Source organism: Lathyrus oleraceus, chromosome 5, assembly GCF_024323335.1.
Source record: "Lathyrus oleraceus cultivar Zhongwan6 chromosome 5, CAAS_Psat_ZW6_1.0, whole genome shotgun sequence".
Classification (NCBI taxonomy): domain Eukaryota; kingdom Viridiplantae; phylum Streptophyta; class Magnoliopsida; order Fabales; family Fabaceae; genus Lathyrus; species Lathyrus oleraceus.
In genome coordinates, this window is record NC_066583.1 from 288,421,152 (window position 1) to 288,447,959 (window position 26,808).

The 26,808-nt window shown below is 38.2% G+C and overlaps 1 protein-coding gene across 1 annotated transcript; it reads right to left on the reverse strand.

Annotated features, from left to right (window-relative positions):
• Positions 1-10,497: 10,497 nt before the first annotated feature.
• LOC127080237 (uncharacterized) lies at positions 10,498-12,387 on the reverse strand. Its single transcript, XM_051020566.1, has 6 exons — positions 12,274-12,387; positions 11,924-12,154; positions 11,574-11,852; positions 11,294-11,498; positions 10,892-11,248; positions 10,498-10,820 (listed from the first exon to the last, which is right to left on the reverse strand). Exons 1-6 carry the CDS (start codon positions 12,385-12,387, stop codon positions 10,498-10,500), a joined length of 1,509 nt encoding a protein of 502 aa, XP_050876523.1.
• Between the last annotated feature and the right edge of the window lie 14,421 nt (positions 12,388-26,808).

Sequence of the window (26,808 nt, forward strand, 5' to 3'; positions counted from 1 at the left end):
GTTGGTGGGGAAAAGGCGTTGTTGGTCAACCACATGTCATCTTTATCTTATGTTGAAGCTGAGGATGAGGTTGGAACTCTATTCCAAGCCTTATCTATTGTTGTTGAAAAGAGAGTTGGGGCATCCATGTCCTCATTCAAAGATGCATTGAAGGTTGTTGAAGATGGTCAGTCTGATCAGTGGGGGCGAATGGTAGAGGTCTCCGACAACAAGAGTAGAGCCGGTTTAGGGTTCCAACAAGGATTGTCAGCAGTCAGATATGAATATGTACAACTTAACTTCCATAGCGGAGGGTTCATTCATGGTAATGAACAATACTTAGTTGCTGTACTAGAGGATGATGAAGAGGAAGATTGCACCAATTTTGTGACGCATGGAAAAGCTTGCAACAATTAGACTGCTGTTGATATTCCTGTTATTATGCATCGATCTAAGTAATTGCTTTTATTTGTTTTTGAAAATCCTTCTCCTATGCCTAAGGGAGAAATGAACATTGTTGGGCATTTTCAATTCGATCATCAATAAAATATAATTCTATTCATCCACATCTATGATGTTTTGTTTTTACTTTTTACTTTATTCTGAAAATGGTAATCACAAAAAACATAAATAAATAATATAATTGTCCATCTGCATAATATTTGGTCACAAATTCACTTCTCTAAAATCAAAATATTAAATCATTATGCAGGTTGGTTTCTAAACCCATTAAATACAATGATCCTTCTCCTTCTCCAAATTTTGAATTCCCTGTGTTTGAGGCTGAGGAGGAAAGTGATGAATTGTTTAGTCTTCTTGAGCATGAAGGAAAAGCCATTCAGCCGTTCGAAGAGCAGATTGAGCTAGTCAACTTAGGTTCCGAGGATGACGTGAAGGAGGTCAATATTGGATCTCGACTGTGTCTTGAAGTTAAGAAGGGGTTGGTTGATCTTCTCCGAGAGTATTCAGATGTGTTTTCTTGGTCCTATCAAGACATGCCTGGGTTGTGTCGCATCGCGCGAAAAACCGGCGGGAAAAGAAAGAACAACAGAGCCGCCACCGTGCGTTATTTATCCCAAAAGAGGGAAAGGAAACGCTCAGAGTAAACCTGGAAAAGAACATGGTCTCGCGACCAAAGAGAATGGGTTCGGGAGTCGGTTATGCGAAGGGAAGGTATTAGCACCCCTACGCATCCGTAGTACTCTACGGGATCCACGCACACTAGAAAGGAAAAATGGTTGCTAAACACTGCTCAAATATTCACACACACTGGCTGAAAGAAACGAAAGAGACTGACTGAAACTGAACTCGGCAGGATGTCGCATCCTGGGCCTACTTAGTCTATCAGGCATAGACATCAGAGTCCAAGTAGTTCGGACTGGGGAAACGACACATGCTCGCTAGGATATCGCATCCTATGCATACGTATCTTCTCGGACGAGAGAAGAATCAGAGCATTCGTAGCTCGGCTGACACGCACACAAACAAACAAAACACAGGCAAACGTGGAGCCCGACTGCCAATCACTGGACTTATGTCAGCATCCGAACCAAAACACACACAAAAGACAAGTAGGGAGTCTGGGACTCAGCCTACAACTGTCAAACACAAACAAACAGACAGCAAATACTAAGGAGTACGGGGACTCGAGCCTAGCAAAGGTCAAACAACACACACAAAAGAAAAGAAAAGGCGCCCGGAGAGATCAGCTCAATCTCCTGCCTACATACTTCATCTGGTATGAAGATCAGGGCGATGTAGTTCCCCTACGCAGGGACAAAGGATCTAGCCTAACCAGATAACAGAGGGAGACACAACTAGGGAGACTACGACTCGAGCCTAGATGTTATCATGCAGATCAACCCTAAGTTAAGGTTTCTAGCTAAATGGCACAAGGGCCAACCTATCCTAAGTATGGCTCACACAGGAAGCAAGCCACACACACTTAACTTGCACAGGAAGCAAGCCAAGCAAAACCTAACTTGCACAGGAAGCAAGTCTAAACTAATCCTAACTTGCACAGGAAGCAAGTCAAACAATCCTATCTTGCACAGGAAGCAAGTCAAACAATCCTATCTTGCACAGGAAGCAAGTCAAACAATCCTACAAGCACAGATAGCACACGCTATACACAAACAAGTGGCTCAAACAAGGGTTAGGTTTTAGTCAAGGGGTCATATCAACCTCGACAAACAAACCTCTGGAACTGGGTGAATGTTGCTCTTAACCTTGCCATTGAGGGGCTAAGGTGAAGCAGATGAAAGGATGAAGTGAGGATGAGACCTCACAGCTCTTATCCCTGGCCTGGGAGAGCTCAAGACAAGAATGTGTGGGTTCAGAAAGTGGGAACCCTTCTACACATTTAAGACTGACTCAACTGTACAGTTGTACAAGATCTTGGGTTTGTATCTGCAATGCATCAACACAGTGGTGTGAGCAAGGCAGATGACACACTGAATAGTGGGGGATAGATTGCATATCCCTACCTTCCACCAATTGCCTCTTCACTTAGGAGGTCTTTGACTCTATGCAGGGACAAAAGTAAACATCCACAAACATTGCCTCTTAAGGAGGACTTCAGACAGTTGCCTGGCCAAGTAACAGACCAGGTCTTCCAGACTACATGAAGTAAAGGAGGCATACCTCAATGCAAATTGCTTATACAAGCAAAGCAAAGCAAAAAGTTCACAAGGAACTAAGCAACTAAAGCACCTGAAACAGTCAAGCAGATGTTAGTATGCAACTTCAAACAAAACAAACAGAAACAGAAACCAACAGTCAATTGGAGGCACATGGATGTGCAAGGCACAAGGCTTATGGCATGTGAGCCAAGCCACCTACAAAACAAAGAGGTTAGGCAATGATGCTTGGATAAGCTCAATCAAAAGAATTGGTCTTAATGGCCATTTGTTGGTCAACCTGAAATCACAAGCTCAAAGGTGAGTATCAGGACCACTAGGGCAAGCCTAGGGTCAAAAGTGAATGAGAAAGTCAAAACAGCAAGGGTTAAGTATCCAAAATCATGTTCAAATAATTAGGAAACAAAACCAATTGGGTTCATACTCATATCAATCACTTATCATCATTTCATGAACCATTTAGGTCAAAACATGGCAAACAGAAGCTCATAGAAGTCAACAGCAAGACTTGCACCAAAGGCAATCTAAACATTTTCCAAAAATCATCAAATAAATCATGATCAAACCTAACACACAGCACGGTAAGCATGTCAAATTTCATCCCGTTTGGACAAGTTTAGGAGGTCAAAAACGTTTAATCGGGACTTTGTCAAAATTAAATCGAGCATTGTGTGAAAGGTCACCCTAAGTGTCTAAGGGGACATGTTCCTACCCTTCATTGATTTCACACAAAAATCCCAGGTTTGGAAAGATCGGAATAAACACATGAAACGCACAAGATGACATTTAATTAATAGAACCCATAAAATCGGGATAAATTCGCAAAATGGTCTAAAAAGTCAACAAAGTCAAACATTCATGTTTTTGGTATTTTCATGCTCACATATTTATTCTATGTTAAATAAAATAAAATCAAAAGATGAAAATCAAAAATGGAAGTTCTAGAAGAAAACCTTAAAAAAAAACCTTTTTCTCAAAAGAAAAACACAAATGGGGGAGATGGGATTCGAACCCCTCCCCTTGGCAATGCAACTCAGCGCGCCCACCACTGGGCTGTGAGTCACTTGGTGGCATAAGCCTGCTTCCAAGTCAAGATAAACAAAACAAATAATTTAAAAATCTGAAATGCGCGCGCCCTGGCACCATCTTCATCCCCAAAATCAAATATGTTTCTCAATCTTTAGCAACACATATCTTCCTCTATAGTGGACGAAATCAAATGAAATAAAAACCAATGTTCATCTATTTCATGAGCTTAAAACAACCATGGTCCTGAATTTTAAAATGGTACGCTATACACAAAGATACATCATAGTGAGCATAGAAACCCTAACTCCCTAGCAGCAAAACTCAAAACCACACATAAGCAAAATTGGATAAAAATAGGCATTCAATCATGTTCAGGGGGTTGAATATAGCATTTCTCATTCACACATCAAGTCATGAAAACCATTCTATCAAGCAATTCGAAAGCAAGTTGCTAACCTGAACAGGGCAATGTTGAATGTGATGTTAGAGGTGTTTTTAATGATGCTAGATGATCCCTTTAGCTCCTTTGATGCTCCAGGAATGTAATGCTTTTGAGAGTTTGCCTTGAAACCTCCTCAACTGTTCTAGCCAATTCAAGATGCAAGTGTGAAGACTTGAAGTTTGGATATGATGATTTAATGATTACAGATGGGATTTTCTGCCTACAATAGCTTCTACTTGTTATATGGAAGGTGTTTGAATGGATGGTTTGCAAGGGACTTGAGGAAAATACGATTTTGCAAATTTGGATTTTGAAGTAGAAAGTGAGCTTTTGTTCAGGCCAAGTGGTTTGTGTGGCTGCTAGCAGTTGGTTGTGTTGGCAGAAAATAGTGATGCCAAGGTGAGTGTAAGGTGATTGTATGATGTAGGCTAAGCCATGTTATGTTGGTGGTCACAATGCAATACTTCAAGTTTGGTTCATGCAGGGTTTAGGCAACTTTGGTTTTGGACAGGTTTTTGGTAAAAATCAAGTGCAGTGAGTTTGAGGTTTGTTATGTTGGTTTTTAGGATTTGAAGAAAGCAAAACAAAGTTGGACTGGCCTGCTGCTATTTTTTGGGTTCTTGTCATGACAACCCATGGTCTATGCCAAGCAAGCAAAGGATGGAGTTGAAAAAAAAAGAAAGTATTCTGTCTGCTACTGTAAGGTTTTGTTTTATGACAGAAAAAGTGCAGTTTCTCTTATGTAGGTCATGTGTTGCCAAGGGCTTTCTTTTGCTTGCTGCAGGCTTTGACCAACCAACTTAATTTATTGGTTTTGGATAGAAGAAGTTTAGCAGGGCAAGGTTGGAAAAGAATGAAGGTTGGTTGTGAAATTGTTTTTGATGACAGGAAAAATCAATGGCCAAGAAATGAATTGTTTTCTTGAAGATGGGAAGTCTGTTGGTCCTTTTTGCTGCAGGGAGGTGGTTAGTTCATTTTGTGCTCAGACAGAACATTGCCAATGGCCAAGACCAGTTAGGTTTTGTTATGTTTGGACAGGAAAAGGGGAGTACAAGGTTTCTTGAAGATGTCAAGTTGGTTGTGGTTGGAATGAATGAGATTGGTTTTTGGTTTTTTGGTTAGGTTGTTGCTCATGACAGCAAGAGGGCAAGGTGTGTGCAGGTTTTCTGAAATCCAACTCAAAATAAAGTGCTGTTGTTGGTTTTATGACAGGGAAATGAGGGTGAAAATGTTGCCAGGCTTTTGAAGGAAAGTGCAAGTAGCTAGGTCAAGTTGGTTTTTGGTCAAAATCCAGTGAAGTGAGTTTTTAGGTTTTGTTATGTTAGGTTCTGTCCATGACAGAAAGAGGGCAAGGCTGTTATGAGAAATTGAGGTGAATGCCAAAACAAGGTACAAGGTAAGGGTTTTTAGTTGGTCTTTGCTGCAGTTTTTATATAACAGAAAAAAAAAGTGGTGAAACTGTTGGTTTGTGTTGGTTTTTTCCTTGTTTCACAATGATGAATATGGATGTGTCATCAAGATTGCCATGCTTCCTTCTGCTGCAGCATGTTGCTCATGACAGGGAAAAAGAAAAAGAAAACCATGCTGTTACTGTTTGGTTTGAGATGGCTTTGTGGTTTTGAGTTTTTGACAGTTTTTTAGAACATGGCCAAAGCAGTTTTTTAGCATCAATGAGTCTTGGTCAGTTCTGTTGCACTCCTCCCTTTCTTGTGACTGCCATGAGCCTCTCTTGACAGAAAAGTAGTGCTGTCCAAACTGCTATTGGACAGTACAAGTTATGGCTATTGCAATTGGTTGTTGAAGCAATGTACTTTCCTCCTCAATCCAAGTAAGCAAGAATGGCTTTATGTACTGTTTAGAGTATGGCTACATAATGAGGTTTCAACATGACAGAAAAAATGGCTTGCTAACTTCTGTTTTGAGAGTACAAACCATGGTATGGTGGATGCATAAACAAGTATGGTGCAATGGTACTTTTCTTACAATCCAAGCAACCAAGCAATATCCACATGTTCTGCATAATTTGGCTTTGCAAACACACTTAAAATGACATTTATGAGCTTTCCCAATTGGCCAAATGCTGAAAAAATGTTTGAGTCAAAAAGTCAACTCTTGGTCAAACTTTGAATTTAAATGAAAAAGGTCCAAAAATGCCATTTTGATTGGTAAGGTTTTAGGTCATGAAATTTATATTTTTGGAAAGAGGATGAAAAATGTGGTTTGTAGGAAAAAACCCCACCAAATTTGGCCAAACGGTTTGGGAGATATGGCCCTTTGAAGTTCAAGATTTTCTGAAATCGATTCGATCATAACTTGCCAACCACACATGGGAATTGAGAGTTCTATGACTTTTTGGAAATGGGAGAACAAGATCTTCAACTTTCATGTTGGGCAAAAATTCATTTGAGGCTTGTATCATGATGTAAGTTTGAGGATCAAAACTTTCCATTTATGGCAAGTTTCAGTTACAGGCCCAGTTTCCGTTTTGGGAAATTCATGATCTGGCTCCAAATTCTTCCATGATGGTGTTTGGCATGGTATATGATGACTATTTGGACATGAATGAACTCCCACAAACCAATTCCAATCATCAAATCTCTGATTAAATGGACAGTTGACCAACAGTTGACTATTAGGGTTTTTGTCTGATTATGCATTGACTGATGAATTCCAAACCCTAATTCCTTGAGAATTTGACTTCAAATGATGTCCCAAGTTGTATGAACTCTTGATTGTTGATCATGGTGCCCAAATTCCACAAGAATGACCACCATCCACTGCTTTGACTGACAGTTGACTTTCCTAGGGTTTTTGACTGTCTGGGCATGAACTGCTGGCCTCTGAGCCCTTAACCCTTGACATGAACACTTCAAATAGACCTCCAAACCATGTGAACTTGTTGGACAAACCCCAAGGCCTTGATTCAATGAGAAATTCCTTTGCTTGCTTGGTTGACTGATCAGGAGATTAGTTTGACCTAATTCTTGACTGCTTGCACTTGAGGCAACTGAGGAACAATGCAAATGCTATGCAATGGATCATGACATGCTATGACCTAATATGAAAATGTATGTATAATGATAGGTGCAAATTTGAGGTGCTACAGGTTGGATTCTGAGATTGTGGAGCATAAATTGTCGTTGAAGCCAGAATGCCCACCAGTCAAGCAGAAGTTGAGGAGGATTCATCCTGATATGGCAGTAAAGATTAAAGTTGAAGTGCAAAAGCAGATTGATGTCGGTTTCCTTGTGACTGTTGAGTATCCGCAATGGGTGGCCAATATTGTGCCTGTTCCGAAGAAAGATGGAAAAGTCTGTATGTGCGTCGATTACAGAGATTTGAATAAAGCCAGTCCAAAATATGATTTCCCTCTGCCACACAATGATTTGTTGGTGGACAATACAGCTAAATTCAAAGTCTTTTTGTTTATGGACGGATTTTCCGGATATAATCAAATCAAGATGGCATCCGAAGATATGGAGAAGACCACATTCATTACATCTTGGGGAACATTATGTGATAGAGTGATGCCTTTCGGTTTGAAGAATGCTGGTGCAACGTACCAAAGAGAAATGACTACTCTTTTTCATGATATGATGCATAAAGAGATTGAAGTTTATGTTGATGATATGATTGCCAAATCCATTGATGAAGAAGAGCATGTCGAGCATTTGTTAAAGTTATTCCAGCGTTTGAGGAAGTATAAACTCCACTTGAATCCCAATAAGTGTACATTAGGTGTTTGTTCTGGTAAATTGTTCGACTTTATTGTCACCGAGAAGGGTATTGAAGTTGATCCTGCCAAGGTCAAAGTAATACAAGAGATGCCTGCGCCCAAAACTGAGAAGTAAGTTAGAGGTTTTCTCGGCCGCTTGAATTATATATCAAGATTTATTTCACACATGACTGCCATATGTGCGCCTATATTCAAGCTTCTTTGGAAAGATCAGTCTTGTGATTGGACCGAAGATTGCCATAAATCTTTTGATAGTATCAAAGAGTATCTTCTTGAGCCTCCGATTCTGTCTCCGTCTATTGAAGGAAGACCTTTGATCATGTACTTGATTGTGCTTGAAGAGAGTATGGGTTGTGTTCTTGGTCAGCAAGATGAGACTAGAAAGAAAGAATTTGCAATTTACTACCTCAGTAAGAAATTCAACGACTGTGAGACTCGGTATTCTATGCTAGAGAAGACTTGTTGTGCATTGGCTTGGGCTGCTAAGCATCTGCGTCAGTATATGCTGAATCACACCACTTGGTTGATATCCAAAATGGAATCGATCAAGTATATATTTAAGAAGCCTGCTTTAACTGGGAGGATTGCCCGTTGGCAGATGTTGTTATCAGAATATGATATTGAATACTGATCTCAAAAAGCGATCAAAGGTAGTATCTTGGCTGACCATTTGGCTCACCAACCAATCGAAGATTACCAGTCAGTGCAGTATGATTTTCCTGATGAAGAGATCTTGTACTTGAAAATGAAAGATTGTGATGAACCACTGCTTGAAGAAGGGCCAAAACTTGGTTCCCGTTGGGGCATGGTATTTGATGGAGCTGTTAATCAGTATGGAAATGGCATTGGGGCAGTGATCATTACTCCTTAAGGCACACATTTTCCATTTACAGCTAGATTGAATTTCAAGTGTACAAATAATATGGTTGAATATGAAGCTTGCATTATGGGGCTTGAAGAGGCCATTGATCTCAGAATCAAGTATTTGGACGTCTATTGAGATTCAGCTTTGGTTGTGAATCAAATCAAAGGTGAATGGGAGACGAATCAACTCGGTTTGATACCATATTGAAATTCTGGTATCAGATATGAGATGTCGAAGGTAATGTCACGACACTATTATCTGAACAACAAGTGAAATATGAACAGAATAAAAACCAGGAAACAATTGAAAAACGACACAAGCAATTGTTAACCCAATTCGGTGCAAACACACCTACATCTGGGGGCTACCAAGCCAGGAAGGAAATCCACTAAACAAAATTAGTTCAAAGACTCTCAACAAGCAACTTCAAGTTACAGTCTTTTCACCTAATCTCTACCCATGTGATTTCTATCTAAGAACTCTTTGACATGAGACCGTACTAACTCCCCCTCAATCACAACAGTGATACTAGAACAAATACCAAAAAGAAAGAAGACACACTTCAAGGACACACACTTGATCTTGCTTAAAAGCTTCAATAAAGTAAACAAATACACTCATACTTCAAAGCTTAGAGTGGACAAATTACAACTCAAAAACTCGGTCCAATTCACACATCAACAAGATGGATGAATGGCTCACAATTCACAAACGCACACAAGACTAAAACCCTAATACTCACTCACTTCACCGTTCGTATTTTCTATATGTAAAACAGGGTTTACATAGTCTTTAAATAAAAGCTTTCTAAATGGGCCTGGGCAGCATGAAACCCTAATTCTATTTATTGCGTATTCCCTAAGAAATAGCAACGAATCATTCCTTTTCGGGAAATAGAATGTTCTGGCTTTAAATAGAATTACTCCTTGAATAATGCATGCAATCTCCATATAAGCACACAAAGACTTGCATGAAAAGCGCAACAACAAATTACATAACATTCAGACTGAATGTTCTGTATGCACATGTCGTAACATCAGGTCTGACATCTTGAATAAATCCTGCACAACCATATCAAACAACCTGCAGAAAGCTGATATCACATGTCAAGACTACATGCGTGACATCTTGTGATAACACAAAGTTTTACCAAAATTGATGCCAATTCATAGAACCAACAAACTCCCCCTTTGGCAAATTTTGGCTAAAACAAACAACAGATCACACGTTCACAAGAAATCAATTAGAGCATCAGTTCAGCAGCAGAAGAAAACATACACTTATCACTAGCAAAAATAACAACTAGTAAACACATAAGCACTTGCACATACAACACTAGCAAGAACCAACTAGCAAACATCAGGACACGCAAGTGTTTGTACTCTCCCTAAAGTCCATGCAACTTCCCAGAACACAACAGCTCCCCCTTAAGCCAGTCCACAACAAGCAACAACCACACTGCTTCACACAAACAGAACACAGAGAATTCTCCCCCTGTACCAAACAAATAAACACCAGAATTCTCCCCCTGTATCAGACAAGCAGAGCAACAACAATACTACAGAGCTAAGTTAAGATACTCAAGTACATCTACAGCTACTTCTCCCCCTTTTTAGCCAAAAGAGACCAAAGAGACAAAATAAATGTCTATCTAGTCATTAACAGAAATACCAGAAGTTAAAGAGTTACATCACCAAGTACATACACAGCTGTAAGAATTCTGAGAAACAAACCAAAAAAACACACAAAGAAATCCACCAAAAAACCAAGAAAACCATCAAAACAAGAGGGACCAAAGCCAACAGAGTTACTCAGTAGAGCTTGAGTTTGCAGCCTCTTCAGTAGCACCAAAAGCAGAATTGCCACTCGCATCATCATTGTTAGCAGACCTCTCACTAGAGGTGTGGGCTTCAGCTTCTTCTTCATGGCTGACATTAGCATGTTCAACATTTTCACCCTCAGTCTTCTCCAAGCTTTCAATCAAGGCTTCCAAAGATTGTTTTCTAGTTGTGGCTACCCTAATCCCTTCACCTAGTTCTTTGCATGTCTCCTTAAGCTCAGCAATTGCTCCAACTTTTGAGACTGGCCTCCTCATGGCAGATGTCATGACAATATCCTCGGCATGACTGCCTTCAAAGATTTGTAGTGCATAAACAGAGTTGGTTGTCTCCTACTAGGTAAATTATTTGAGCACAGAATACCAGGATGTTGATTCAAGATAATTCCACAGATCATAGAGGGAAAAGCAATTGGCAGCTTAACTGCATTAGTAGTTGCATGCTTAATGATTTGATCAAACATATATCTACCATAGTCAAATTTCACTTTTGTCCCAACAGCAAAAATAAACCTCCCAAGAGTATTAGCAATGGTGGAGATATGGTTGGCAGGGACCCAGTTAGCAGCTCCTATTTTATGCAGGATAGCATACTTGATAGTCAACTTCCCAGCAGGAAGATACTTTTTAAAAGGCCAAACTTTCACCTGCTTAGCTATAATCTCCCTACAGACCTGATTGTCTGTAACCTCTAATTCTCCTGCACCCTCATTATTTCTGCCTAGAAAATTATTAATAACAGTAGGAGAGAATGTTATACACTTACCCCTCACATACACCTTACAGAATTGCGTGTTGTTCTTATTAGAAATATCCTTAGGAATATTAACAATAAATTCCTTGACTAAACCTTTGTAGCATTGAGAGAACCCAACAACAGTCTTCAAAATCCCAGCAGCTTGTATCAGGTCTATGACCTCCTTGACATCAGCAGCATCTTTTCCCAATTCCCTTTCCACAACTACCCTTCTCTAAATCACAAATTTCCACTTAGCAGCTCCATCCTCAAGATGGAAGGAGATGTTATCCAAATGAACAACAGGTACTTTAACAGGAGACTTCCTAACAGTAGTTTTCTTCGCAGGCGAGATGTCAGGGACATCTTCCTCAACATCCTCTTCAAACTCAGAATCATCTTTGACCTTCCTCTTCTTTATTTCAACCTTGCTCCATGGTTTGGAGGGACCAATGACAGCAGTCTTCTTAGCTTCTCTAGCTGACATAAGTTCAGCCACAGATTTTCCTTTGCGAGTCTTCATGCGTTTAGCCACACTTGGCTTTATGTGATGAATCCAGCTTTCCTCTTGATCATCAGAGCTACCATCCTTTAGATCAATCAAAACATTTGCATCATCATGCTTCTCAGAGTGGGAAGCATTATCCGTGTTAGAGGCACAGATTTCCCTTTGTCAGACACGGTTTGCCCTAGAGAGCGCAACCCTTCAGTAGCCGAGGCCTTTTCAGAACTGGAGGAATCATCACCCTTACCACTAGGTTGTTCAACATTAGGAGGGGGATACATTTGAGCAAGGGGAGTAGAAACCCCCTTCACAGAGTGGCCTTTATTAAGAATTCTAGTAACTATGTCTCTTATAACACGATCAATATAGTGTGTTCCTTCCTTATACTTAGTGACAGGAGTTGAACCAGACAGAATATTATAGGGATTACCTTGATTGGAACATGCAGATGTGGAGGCATCAGTGGAGATGGGTTGGTTCAATTAATGTCTGTGGCGGGAATAACAAAGAGAGGAGCAACATCCAAAATCTCATCATCAGGGACGCCCATGGGAGGAACACTAAATTTTGGAGTAGACTTAGTATTTTTAGAAGCAGATGTATCTTGATGTTGTGACATTTGGAGTTTTTCTGGAAAAAGTAAGGTTGCCCTAGCAGAGGTTTGTGAAGAAGGAAGAGGAAGATGGAATAGTTGGAGTAGGTAATGGGGTTATGGGGGTAGCGTGTGAAGATGGAATAGATGGTATTTCCAATACAAGGTAATGATTAACCATAATGGGGGCACTTTATTTTAGTAAAATAGACTATAATTTGAGTACTTTTTCCACTCCATATTAATTGCTACAAATTTTCATAAATGCAAATCCCTAACCTCCCTATCAGGAATCCAAAATTGATTTGCATCCAAGGCCTTTGTAAAAATATCAGCTAACTGCATCCCAGTAGCAACATGCTCTAAGGCTACAATCTTATCCTCCACAAGTTCTCTAATAAAATGGTGACGGATATCAATATGTTTGGTCATGCTGTGCTGAATAGGGTTCTTTGAGATGTTTATAGCACTCAGGTTGTCACAGTACAATGTCATGACATCTTGTGTGACATTGTATTCAGTCAGCATTTGTTTCATCCACACCAGTTGAGAACAACTACTTCCAGCTGCTATGTATTCACCTTCAGCAGTAGATAGAGAAACACAATTTTGCTTCGTACTAAACCATGATATTAGATTATTCCCCAAGAAGAAACATCCTCCTGATGTGTTTTTCCTATCATCAGCACTTCCAGCCCAATCAGCATCACAATAGCCAGACAACACAGAATCAGATCCATGAGTGTATAGCATCCCATAGTCACAAGTGCAATTGACATATTTCAGGATCCGTTTCACTTGGTTTATATGACTCACCTTTGGTTCAGCTTGATATCTAGCACCTACATCTACAGCAAAAGCAATGTCAAGTCTGCTTGCTGTAAGATATAGCAGACTCCCTATCATGTTTCTGTAGAGACTTTGATCCACATTAACACCATTTTCATCTTTAGACAACTTCAGATGAGTAGGAGCAAGTGTCCTCTTGTGGCTTGCGTTCTCCATGCCAAACTTCTTAACTATATTCTTGGCATATTTACTTTGAGATATAAAGATAGAATCTTCCATCTGCTTGACTTGTAGTCCAAGAAAATAAGTTAGTTCTCCAACAAGACTCATCTCCAATTCAGACTGCATTTGTTCAACAAAATGTTGAACCATCTTACTTGACATCCCACCAAACATAATATCATCCACATAGATCTAAGCAATCATGAGCTTTCCTCCTTCATCTTTTACAAATAAATTCTTATCAATGCCTCCCTTTCTTTATCCATTGTCAATGAGAAACACTGTGAGTCTCTCATACCAAGCTCTAGGAGCTTGTTTCAACCCATAAAGAGCTTTCCTCAACTTATACACATGCTTTGGAAGATTTGGATCTGTGAATCCCTTTGGTTGTTCAACATATACTTCCTTATTCAAGTAGCCATTTAAGAAGGCACTTTTCACATCCATTTGGAACAGTATAAACTTCAGAATACATGCCACTCCTAGCAATAATCTAATGGACTCCAGGCAAGCTACAGGTGCAAATGTTTCATCAAAGTCAACTCCTTCAACTTGAGTGTATCCTTGAGCTACTAACCTTGCTTTATTCCTAGTAACCACACCTTTTTCATCAGATTTATTCTTGTATACCCACTTTGTTCCAATAACATTTATTCCTTCAGGTCTTGGAACCAAATTCCATACTTCATTTCTCTTGAATTGGCCTAACTCTTCCTGCATGGAATTGATCCAGAATTCATCAGTTAAAGCTTCTTTAACATTCTTAGGCTCAATCTTTGACACAAAACAGGCATGTGAGATCATTTCCCTTGATCTAGTGGTGACTCCTTTATATAGATCTCCTATAATGATATCTTTAGGATGATCCTTCTAAATTCTGATAGAGGGTCCCTTGCTTACTTAATCAGCTTCAGGTTTATCCTGGGTGGACTCACTCTCACTACTTTTATCAGAAGGTTCAGTTGGGGCATCATTCAGAAATGTTTCAACATCATCTGTAACATCAGTCTCTTGATCATCAACAACAATATTGATCGATTCCATCATAACTTTAGTTCTGGAATTAAAGACTCTAAAGGCTCTGCTGTTTGTTGAGTAGCCCAGAAATATTCCTTCATCACTCTTGGGGTCCATTTTCCTTCTTTGTTCACGATCAGCCAGGATATAGCATTTACTACCAAACACAGGGAAGTATTTGACAGTAGGTCTTCTTCCCTTCTAGACTTCATATAAAGTGGTTGAGGTCCCTTTTCTCAAGGTTACTCTGTTGTGAACATAACAAGCAGTGTTCATAGCTTCAGCCCAAAAGTGGTAAGGCAACTTCTTAGCATGAATCATAGCTCTAGCAGATTCTTGGAGAGTTCTAGTTTTCCTTTCCACCACACCATTTTTAAGAGGGGTAATGGGAGAAGAGAACTCATGTCCAATCCCTTCAGATGAACAGAAATCAACAAATTTACTGTTTTCAAATTATTTCCCATGATCACTTCTGATTCTGATAACATGACTCTCTCTTTCTCTTTGAAGTCTTTGGAAAAGGTCTTTGAACATATCAAACACATCAGATTTTTCCCTTATAAAATTCACCCAGGTATATCTGGAGAAGTCATCCACCAAGCATACCTTTTTCCACCAAGACTTTCCACCTGCATAGGCCCCATCAAGTCCATGTGGAGAAGTTCCAGCACTTTAGATGTGGTGTCATGTTTGATCTTCTGATGTGACATCTTTATCTTCTTTCCAATCTGAAATTCACCACACACTCTTCCTTCTTCAATCTTTAATTTTGGGATTCCACTGACAGCTTCAACAGATATGATCCAGTTTCACTTCTTCTTCCTTAGCTAGAGAACATATTAATGAATAGCTAGTTTCTTGAGGAATACACATGTAGCAGTTATCCTTAGATTTGACTCCTCTTATGATCACTTCATTTTTTGCATTAGTAACTGTAACAATCCAATTTTTAGTATTTATTTTATTTATGTGGAGTGTTAATTAATTAATTGGTTATTCGGTAGTATAATAATCGATTATATTAATTAATTTGGTGTGTTAATTAATTATTTAGTTGATAGGAGATATCATGAATAATTGAATTAATTAACTTGGTGGATATATGGTGTTAGTTTAATTTATTTGGATTAAATAGAGATATTTAAATATTAGGTTTTATTCGGCCTATTAATTAAATTGGAAGTATTATGGTTTAAGCCCAAATAGAATACTATATATAAAGGGGATGAGAGTGAGAATTAGGATTCATTTAAGCATTTGAAGGCAATAGAGAAAGAGGAGAGGAAAAGTAAAGAGAAGAGCTAGGGTTTCCAGAAAATGGAAGAGGTAAGGGGGAAATCCTTATTATTATGGGTTAGTATGATTGGGTCAATGGGTAGATGTATGTTTAGGTTAAAATCCCTAATTTTGTATGGTTGTTTGGAATTGTTAGGTTTTGATGAGTATGCTCGATTGTGGTGATTGACTGTGTTAAAAATGCAAATTAACATTATATATTTAGAGTATTATGTGAGTTATAATTTTCTGAACGTGTGGCTTTTTACGGAATCGAAATCGGAGGTCCGGAAGCCCTCCAACGATGAAAACCGCATAAAATTTTGCATGTTGTCCGTCACAATTGCGGCCCTTTTTATGTTTTATTGTCGAAATCGTTTTGGTAATAACTTTTGATCCGTAAGTCCAAATTGAGTGCCGTTTGAAGCGTTGGATAGCTGAAACAGAAGGCTATAACTTTGTTTCAGGAATAAAACAATTTTGGAGATTGATTCATGGACGTTTTTGGGGTTGAAGAAGATGAAAATTATGTTGGAAAATTTAGAAAACAACAACTTTTTAGTAACGCCTTCGTGCACGGTTTTATTCATAACTTTCAACTCGTGAATCATTTTAGGTTGGGGTTTAAAGCATTAGAAAGGTGACTCTATTAGATATTATGTGAATGATATATTGTTATGAATGTGTATATGTACCATTGGTGGATTGTGAATGATATATTGTTATGAATGTGTATATGTATCATTTGTGGATTGTGAATGATATATTGTTATGAATGTGTGTATGTACCATTGATGGATTGTAAATGATATATTGTTATGAATGTGTATATGTACCATTGGTGGATTGTGAATGATATATTGTTATGAATGTGTTTATGTACCATTGGTGGATTGTGAATGATATATTGTTATGAATGTGTATATGTACCATTGGTGGATAATTAATAAAGTTGAATTATGGTGATATGTGAAATGTTAAGATGGTCGAGATGATCTTAATTGCATATGTATTGGTATTTGTACATTCATTCATGGCATACATGGTCGGCTTCATAGTGGAAGCGGTGAAACTGTGGGTTCACATGGTATTAGACGTTGATCCTTGAATGGAAATAGGCGTAGCAGACGTTGATCCTTAATTGGAAATAGACGTAGTGGCTTGGATTCTAGATATTGAATCGGAAAGCGGTGGAACATTGGGTCCATATAGACATTGATCCTTAATTGGAAATAGGCGTAGCAGACGTTGATCCTTAATTGGAAATAGGTATGGTAAATAGACGTTGATCCTTAATTGGAAATAGGCATAGCAGACGTTCATCCTTAATTGGAAATAGACGTGGTATTAGACGTTGATCGTTAATTGGAAATAGGCGTAGCAGACGTTGATCCTTAATTGGAAATAGACGTGGTATTAGACGTTGATCCTTAATTGGAAATAGGCGTAGCAGACGTTGATCCTTAATTGGAAATAGACGTGGTATTAGACGTTGATCCTTAATTGGAAATAGGCGTAGGAGACGTTGATCCTTAATTGGAAATAGACGTGGTATTATACGTTGATCCTTAATTGGAAATAGGCATAGCAGACGTTGATCCTTAATTGGAAATAGATGTGGTATTAGACGTTGATCCTTAATTGGAAATAGGCGTAGCAGACGTTGATCCTTAATTGGAAATAGACGTTGATCCTTAATTGGAAATAGGCGTAGCAGACATTGATCCTTAATTGGAAATAAACGTTGATCCTTAATTGGAAATAGGCGTAGCAGACATTGATCCTTAATTGGAAATAGACGTGGTACTAGACGTTGATCCTTAATTGGAAATAGGCGTAGCAGACGTTGATCCTTAATTGGAAATAGACGTAGTGGCTTGGATTCTAGATATTGAATCGGAAAGCGGTGAAACGTTGGGTTCACATTTTGGTACCACATGCATAGAGTCACATGTCTTGCATTGAGTCACATTAGAGTTATGTGATAATTGAATGTTTGCATTGATGTGATTGTGATGTGTGTATGAGATATGGTAATTGAATTTGATGATGTTTGGATACATAACTTGACTGAATATGTGATTATGTGATAATTGTAGTTATGTGTATATTTGAGAATATAATATTGGATTTGAATATTATACTCTTTGAGTTTTTATGTGTGCTTGAAACATGTGAAATAAATGTTGGTTAATATTATTTACATGGTTATACGAAGTGTGATGAATTCCTTTAATTGTTGACTTAATCATTATGCTTGATTATACTTCTTCATAATGATTTGAATTCTCACCCTTTCTGTTTGAATGTTACCTTTATATGGGTATCGTGCAGATACTCAGGAGTAGTATCACTGAAGTAAGTGGAAGGTAGCTCATTCGAGATTTAGCCGGAGAGCTTCCGTATTCTAGTTTGGAGACTAGGTAGTGAGTCAATGCTCTGGTCATGTAACACAGGGTAGATTGGTAGTATTGAACTCGTATCCTATTTGGATATGCATGATGTTATTACTTGTTTTATTTTATCTTGAAGAGATTATTGAGAGATGATCATGGTATGTGACATGGATCATTTTATGAAATGCATGAATATTCATTATTTTCCGCTGCGAACGCATATTCTGGAATATTCATGATAATTGAAATGTGTTATTTTAAATGACCAGGTGTGTTGTATAGTGATGATGAATGATGTTGGTTTTTGAAAGCTTTTAGTTTTTGAAAACGTCGATGTGACGCCCTTTTGTTTAGATGCGTGCTTATTTACTCTGATTATATGTTAAGTATTTTGGGGTAGAAAAAGGGGTGATACATTAGTGGTATCAGAGCATGGTCGACCAGTTGGTCAATAGTCGTTAGGGTTTTCAATCCCGTTGTATTTGATTTGTGTATCTGACACGATCGATACTGTTTGTCTGGTTTATCTGATACCATTAGTGGTATCAGAGCAGGTCGGTCCTTCCGGCCAGGTTGCTTAATTAGATTTGTTCCCTAGTATGCGACATGTGTGTGAGAACATTGTCGGTGCTTGTTTTATTCTCCGTTGCAGGTTGGGAATGAAATAAGTGGGGGAGGAACGTCTGCTTCTCTTGGATGTTCCAATTGCTTTTCCTGAACCCGAAGAGAGGTTGGATTCAAGGATGGTGTTGGTTAGAATTTAATCGGGTGTATTCATGGAGTATATGAATAGAATTTTTCGTGATTATCTGGATAAGTTTGTTGTTGTGTTCATCGATGATATATTGATTTATTCTAAGAGTGAAGAGGATCACGCCGAGCATTTGAAGGTTGTGTTATTGGTGTTGAAAGAGAGGAAGTTGTTTGCTAAACTCTCTAAATGTGAGTTTTGGTTGAGTGAAGTAAGTTTTCTTGGACATGTGATTTCGAGTGGTGGTATTTTTGTGGATCCTACGAAGATTGAAGTTGTATCTCAGTGGGAAGCTTCTAAGTCTGTTGCTGAGATTCGAAGTTTCCTTGGTTTGGCTGGTTATTATAGGAAGTTCATTGAAGGATTTTCTAAGTTGTCGTTACCATTGACGCAGTTGACTAGGAAAGGTCAAGCTTTCATTTGGACTTCGCGGTGTGAAGCGAATTTTCAAGAGCTTAAGAGACGATTGACTACGGCTCCTATTTTAATTTTACCGGATCCGTTAGAAACTTTCATTGTGTATTGTGATGCTTCTTTGTTAGGTTTGGGAGGTGTTTTGATGCAAAAAGGGCAAGTGGTGGCTTATGCTTCAAGGCAACTTAAAGTTGATGAGAGGAATTATCCGACGCATGATTTAGAGTTGGCCGCCGTTGTGTTTGTGTTGAAGCTTTGGAGACATTATTTGTTTGGATCGCATTTGATGTGTTTAGTGATCACAAGAGTTTGAAGTACTTGTTCGATCAGAAAGAATCGAATATGAGGCAAAGGAGATGGTTGGAATTCTTGAAAGAATATGATTTTGGTTTGAATTATCATCCTGGAAAGGCGAATGTTGTAGCCGATGCATTGAGTAGGAAGTCATTGCACATGTCTATGTTGATGATTCGAGAGTTTGAATTGTTGGAGCAATTTAGAGATTTGAGTTTGGCTTGTGAAGCGACGTCTTCGTGTGTTAAGCTTGGTATGTTGAACCTTACGTGTGGCATTCTTGACGAGATTAGAGAAGATCGAGAAGTGAAGAAGCTTCGTGGTAAGGAAATTGCTTTGGTGAAAGTGATATGAGGCGGAGTCACCAATGGCAATATTATTTGGGAACTCGAGGATAGGATGATGGAATCGTATCCGGAGTTGTTCGTTTGAGGTGAATTTTCGAGGACGAAAATCTTTTTAGTGGGGGAGAGTTGTAACAACCCAATTTTTAGTATTTATTTTATTTATGTGGAGTGTTAATTAATTAATTGGTTGTTCGGTAGTATAATAATCGATTATATTAATTAATTTGGTGTGTTAATTAATTATTTAGTTGATAGGAGATATCATGAATAATTGAATTAATTAACTTGGTGGATATATGGTGTTAGTTTAATTTATTTGGATTAAATAGAGATATTTAAATATTAGGTCTTATTGGGCCTATTAATTAAATTGGAAGTATTATGGTTTAAGCCCAAATAGAATACTATATATAAAGGGGAGGAGAGTGAGAATTAGGATTCATTTAAGCATTTGAAGGCAATAGAGAAAGAGGAGAGGAAAAGTAAAGAGAAGAGCTAGGGTTTCCAGAAAATTGAAGAGGTAAGGGGGGAATCCTTATTATTATGGGTTAGTATGATTTGGTCAATGGATAGATGTATGTTTAGGTTAAAATCCCTAATTTTGTATGGTTGTTTGGAATTGTTAGGTTTTGATGAGTATGCTCGATTGTGGTGATTGATTGTGTTAAAACTGCAAATTAACATTATATATTTAGAGTATTATGTGAGTTATAATTTTCTGAACATGTGGCTTTTTACGGAATCAAAATCGGAGGTCCGAAAGTCTTCCAACGATGAAAACCGCAGAAAATTTTGCAGCTGTCCGTCACAATCGCGACCCTTTTTTATGTTTTATTGTCGAAATCGTTTTGGTAATAACTTTTGATCCGTAAGTCCAAATTGAGTGCCGTTTGAAGCGTTGGATAGCTGAAACAGAAGGCTATAACTTTGTTTCAGGAATAAAACAATTTTGGAGATTAATTCATGAACGTTTTTGGTGTTAAAAAGATGAAAATTATGTTGGAAAATTTAGAAAACAACAACTTTTTAGTAACGCCTTCGTGCACGGTTTTATTCATAACTTTCAACTCGTGAATAATTTTGGGTTGGGGTTTAAAGCATTAGAAAGGTCCCTCTAATAGATATTATGTGAATGATATATTGTTATGAATGTGTATATGTACCATTGGTGGATTGTGAATGATATATTGTTATGAATGTGTATATGTACCATTGGTGGATTGTGAATGATATATTGTTATGAATGTGTGTATGTAACATTGGTGGATTGTGAATGATATATTGTTATGAATGTGTATATGTACCATTGGTGGATTGTGAATGATATATTGTTATGAATGTGTTTATGTACCATTGGTGGATTGTGAATGATATATTGTTATGAATGTGTATATGTACCATTGATGGATAATTCATAGAGTTGAATTATGCTGATATGTGAAATGTTAAGATGGTAGAGATGATCTTAATTGCATATGTATTGTTATTTGTACATTCATTCATGATATGCATGGTCGGCTTCATAGTGGAAGCGGTGAAACTGTGGGTTCACATGGTATTAGACGTTGATCCTTGACTGGAAATAGACGTAGCAGACGTTGATCCTTAATTGGAAATAAACATAGTGGCTTGGATTCTAGATATTGAATCGGAAAGCGGTGGAACATTGGGTCCATATAGACGTTGATCCTTAATTGGAAATAGGCGTAGCAGACGTTGATCCTTAATTGGAAATAGGCGTGGTAAATAGACGTTGATCCTTAATTGGAAATAGGCGTAGCAGACGTTGATCCTTAATTGGAAATAGACGTGGTATTAGACGTTGATCCTTAATTGGAAATAGGCGTAGCAGACGTTGATCCTTAATTGGAAATAGACGTGGTATTAGACGTTGATCCTTAATTGGAAATAGGCGTAGCAGACGTTGATCCTTAATTGGAAATAGACATGGTATTAGACGTTGATCCTTAATTGGAAATAGGCGTAGCAGACGTTGATCCTTAATTGGAAATAGACGTGGTATTAGACGTTGATTCTTAATTGGAAATAGGCGTAGCAGACGTTGATCCTTAATTGGAAATAGACGTGGTATTAGACGTTGATCCTTAATTGGAAATAGGCGTAGCAGACGTTGATCCTTAACTGGAAATAGACGTAGTGGCTTGGATTCTAGATATTGAATCGGAAAGCGGTGAAACGTTGAATTCACATTTTGGTACCACATGCATAGAGTCACATGTCTTGCATTGAGTCACATTAGAGTTATGTGATAATTGAATGTTTGCATTGATGTGATTGTGATGTGTGTATGAGATATGGTAATTGAATTTGATGATGTTTGGATACATAACTTGACTGAATATGTGATTATATGATAATTGTAGTTATGTGTATATTTGATAATATAATATTGGATTTGATTATTATACTCCTTGAGTTTTTATGTGTGCTTGAAACATGTGAAATAAATGTTGGTTAATATTATTTACATGGTTATACGAAGTGTGATGAGTTCCTTTAATTGTTGACTTAATCATTGTGCTTGATTATACTTCTTCATAATGATTTAAATTCTCACCCTTTCTGTTTGAATGTTACCTTTACATGGGTATTGTGCAGATACTCAAGAGTAGTATCGCTGAAGTAAGTGGAAGGTAGCTCATTCGAGATTTAGCCGGAGAGCTTCCGTATTCTAGTTTGGAGACTAGGTAGTGAGTCAATGCTCTGGTCATGTAACACGGGGTAGATTGGTAGTATTGAACTCGTATCCTATTTGGATATGCATGATGTTATTACTTGTTTTATTTTATCTTGAAGAGATTATTGAGAGATGATCATGGTATGGGACATGGATCATTTTATGAAATGCATGAATATTCATTATTTTCCGCTGTGAACGCATATTCTGGAATATTCATGATAATTGAAATGTGTTATTTTAAATGACCAGGTGTGTTGTATAATGATGATGAATGATGTTGGTTTTTGAAAGCATTTAGTTTTTGAAAACGTCAATGTGACGCCCTTTTGTTTAGATGCGTGCTTATTTACTCTGATTATATGTTAAGTATTTTGGGGTAGAAAAAGGGGTGTTACAGTAACCAAGCATTCAGTTTTTGTGAAGTTCACATTGAGACCTTGATCACATAGTTACTGATGCTGATCAGGTTTGCAGTCAATCCTTTAACAAGCAACACATTATCAAGGTTAGGAACTCCAAAGCAGTTTAGCTTTCCAATCCCCTTGATCTCACCCTTTGTTCCATCACCAAAAGTTACATAGCTGGTGACATGAGATTGGAGGTCAAGCAGCAGATTTTTGCTTCCAGTCATGTGTCTGGAGAATCCACTGTCAAAGTACCAATCTTCTTTGGCTGAGACTCTGAAGGAAGTGTGAGCTATCAAGTTATTAGCACCAACCCTAGGAACCCACTATTTTCTGTAAGAAGAGATATGGTGTTTGGGTCTAGGTTGATGAGTAGGACTGGGATAACCATACAGCCTAAAGCAAAATGGTTTGATGTGACCAAATTTCCCACAGTAATGACATCTCCATCTTTGGTATTTTCCTTTTTAGTGCTTATGTTGTCTTCCCTTGTGATGTTGAGACACCTGATGTGACATCTTTGGTTTGCTATCAGATGGACTCTAATCAGGAGAAGATTCATTGAACCCAAGGCCAGTCATGTCTCCTGCCATCTTTCCAGCCTGGAGGATTTTGTCTAAGGTGTCAGATCCATTGTTTAGCATTCTGACAGACTTAGTCATCTCATCCAATTTAGAATTCAAGAACAAGGCTTCAATCTTAAAATTAGAAATGGTTTCTAAGTGTTCTGTCTTCTCAGCCTCTAGTTGGGTTATCAGTTTCTTCTTATTCTCCACTTGTTGACACACTTCTTCACTTCTGAGACACAACTTCCTGTAAGAAGTATCTAATTCATCGAAGGTTAATTCATCATCACTGGAATCTTCATCAGGATCACATCTCCCAATCAAGGCAATCACAAGATTGGCAGATTCTCCTTCTGTTTCACTTTCAGAGTCATCATCAGACCAAGTAGCAGCAAGACTCTTCTTCTGTTTCTTGAGATAGGTCTCACATTCAGCTCTAATGTGACCATACCCTTCACATTCATGGCACTGAATTCCTTTGCCCTGTTTGGATTTTTCTTCAGATCTTGTTCTTCTTCCAGCATCATCGGACCTACTGATGTCAAATGAGTTGTTCTTGACATTAGACTTTGACCTCACATCCATCCTCTTCGGGATTTTGTTGAATTGTCTTCCAAGTAACACTAAGTCATTATACATACCTTCATCAGTATCCTGACTACTTTCTTCCATTTTATCTTAAGTGTTGGACACAAAGGTTATGCTTTTGATTTTCTTTTCAGATCCATCACTCATTCCCAACTCGAATGTTTGAAGGGATCCAATTAGATCATCCACTCTCATCTTGCAGATATCTTGAGATTCTTCTATGGCTCTAACTTTCATGGAAAATCTTTTGGGAAGTGACTTGAGAATTTTCCTCACAAGCTTTTCATCTGACATCTTCTTACCCAGGGCACCTGAGGAATTAGCAATCTCAAGAATATTCATATGGAAATCATGAATACTCTCATCTTCTTTCATCCTCAAATTTTCAAACTTGGTAGTAAGCAGCTGCAATCTAGACATCTTCACTCTAGAGGTACCTTCTTGAGTGGTTTTGAGAATATCCCAAGCATTTTTAGCCACCTCACAATTGTTACCAGTTTGAAGATGTTCTTATCAATCCCATTGAATATAGCATTCAATGCTTTAGAGTTTCCAAGAGCTAGTTCATCCTCCTCCTTGGTCCACTCTTCCTCAGGCTTCTTATCAGTTGTATCTTTTCCATCCTTAGTAATGAAAGGATGTTCCTAGCCTGTTAGAACAACTTTCCAAGTCTTATTGTCCAAAGATTTCAATAAGGCTACCATTTGAGGCTTCCAGTAATCATAGTTAGATCCATCCAGAATTGGTGGTCTATTTATAGATCCTCCATCTCTGTCCATAGTACTAGAAAGTAACATCCCAAGATCTCACCCAGAACCATAGCAAGATGCCTGCTCTGATACCAATTGAAATTCTGGTATCAGATATGAGATGTCGAAGGTAATGTCACGACACTAATATCTGAACAACAAGTGAAATATGAACAGAATAAAAACCAGGAAACAATTGAAAAACGACACAAGCAATTGTTAACTCAGTTCGGTGCAAACACACCTACGTCTGGGGGCTACCAAGCCAGGAAGGAAATCCACTAAATAGAATTAGTTCAAAGACTCTCAGCAAACAACTTCAAGTTACAGTCTTTTCACCTAATCTCTACCCGTGTGATTTCTATCTAAGAACTTTTAGACATGAGACCCTACTCACTCCCCCTCAATCACAGTAGTGATACTAGAACAAATACCAAAAAGAAAGAAGACACACTTCAAGGACATACACTTGATCTTGCTTAAAAGCTTCAATAAAGTAAACAAATACACTTGTACTTCAAAGCTTAGAGTGGACAAATTACAACTCAAAAACTCAGTCCAATTCACACATCAACAAGATGGATGAATGGCTCACAATTCACAAACGCACACAAGACTAAAACCCTAATACTCACTCACTTCACCGTTCGTGTTTTCTATATCTAAAACAGGGTTTACATAGTCTTTAAATAGAAGCTTCCTAAATGGGCTTGGGCATCATGAAACCCTAATTCTATTTATTGTGTATTCCCTAAGAAATAGCAGCGAATCATTCCTTTTCGGGAAACAGAATATTCTGGCTTTAAATAGAATTACTCCTTGAATAATGCATGCAATCTCCACATAAGCACACGAAGACTTGCATGAAAAGCGCAACAAAATACATAAAATTCAGACTGAATGTTCTATATGCACATGTCGTAACATCGGGTCTGACATCTTGAATAAATCTTGCACAACCATATCAAACAACCTGCAGAAAGCTGATATCACATGTCAAGACTACAAGCGTGACATCTTGTGATAACACTAAGTTTTACCAAAATTGATGCCAATTCATAGAACCAACACATATAGAGACTATGCGAGGAGGATTTCAACTTTCTTTACAAAGGTTGAGTTTCATCATATCCCTCGATATGAAAATCGGATGGCAGATGCTCTTGCAACATTAGCCACAATGATTGTAGTGAAGTATTGGAATGAGGTTCCCAATTTGACTGTGATGTGTCTTGATAGGCCATCTCATGTGTTTGTTGTTGAATAGATCAAAGATGAAAAGCCGTGGTATTATGATATCAAGTGTTTCCTCCAAAGTCAGATCTACCCATCTGGGGCATTTGTGAAAGATAAGAAGACTTTGAGAAAACTAGCCGGCAATTTCTACTTGAATGGTGATGTTTTGTACAAGAGAAACTTCGATATGGTTTTGCTCAGATGTGTGGATAGACACGAAGCAGGCCTGTTGATGATTGAAGTCCATGAAGGTTCCTTTGGTACTCATTCCAATGGACATGCAATGGCAAAGAAGATGTTGAGAGGAGATTACTATTGGCTGACAATGGAATCTAATTGTTGCAAGTTTGTGAAGAAGTGCCACAAGTTTCAAATATATGTGGATAAACTTCATGTTCCTCCGACACTGTTGAACGTGATTTCCTCCCCATGGCCCTTCTCCATGTGGGGAATTTATATGATTGGCATGATTGAACCCAAAGCTTCGAGTGGACATCGTTTCATTTTGGTGGCAATTGACTACTTCACAAAGTGGGTTGAAGAGGCATCGTATGCGAATGTAACCAAGAAAGTTGTTGTAAGGTTTATCAAGAATCAGATTATATGTTGTTTGTAGCGGTAAATTCATTATCATCAACTTATGGACAAGCAAGACATTAAATAATAAGAGTCGCCACCGCGCTTTAATTGTTTCCAAGG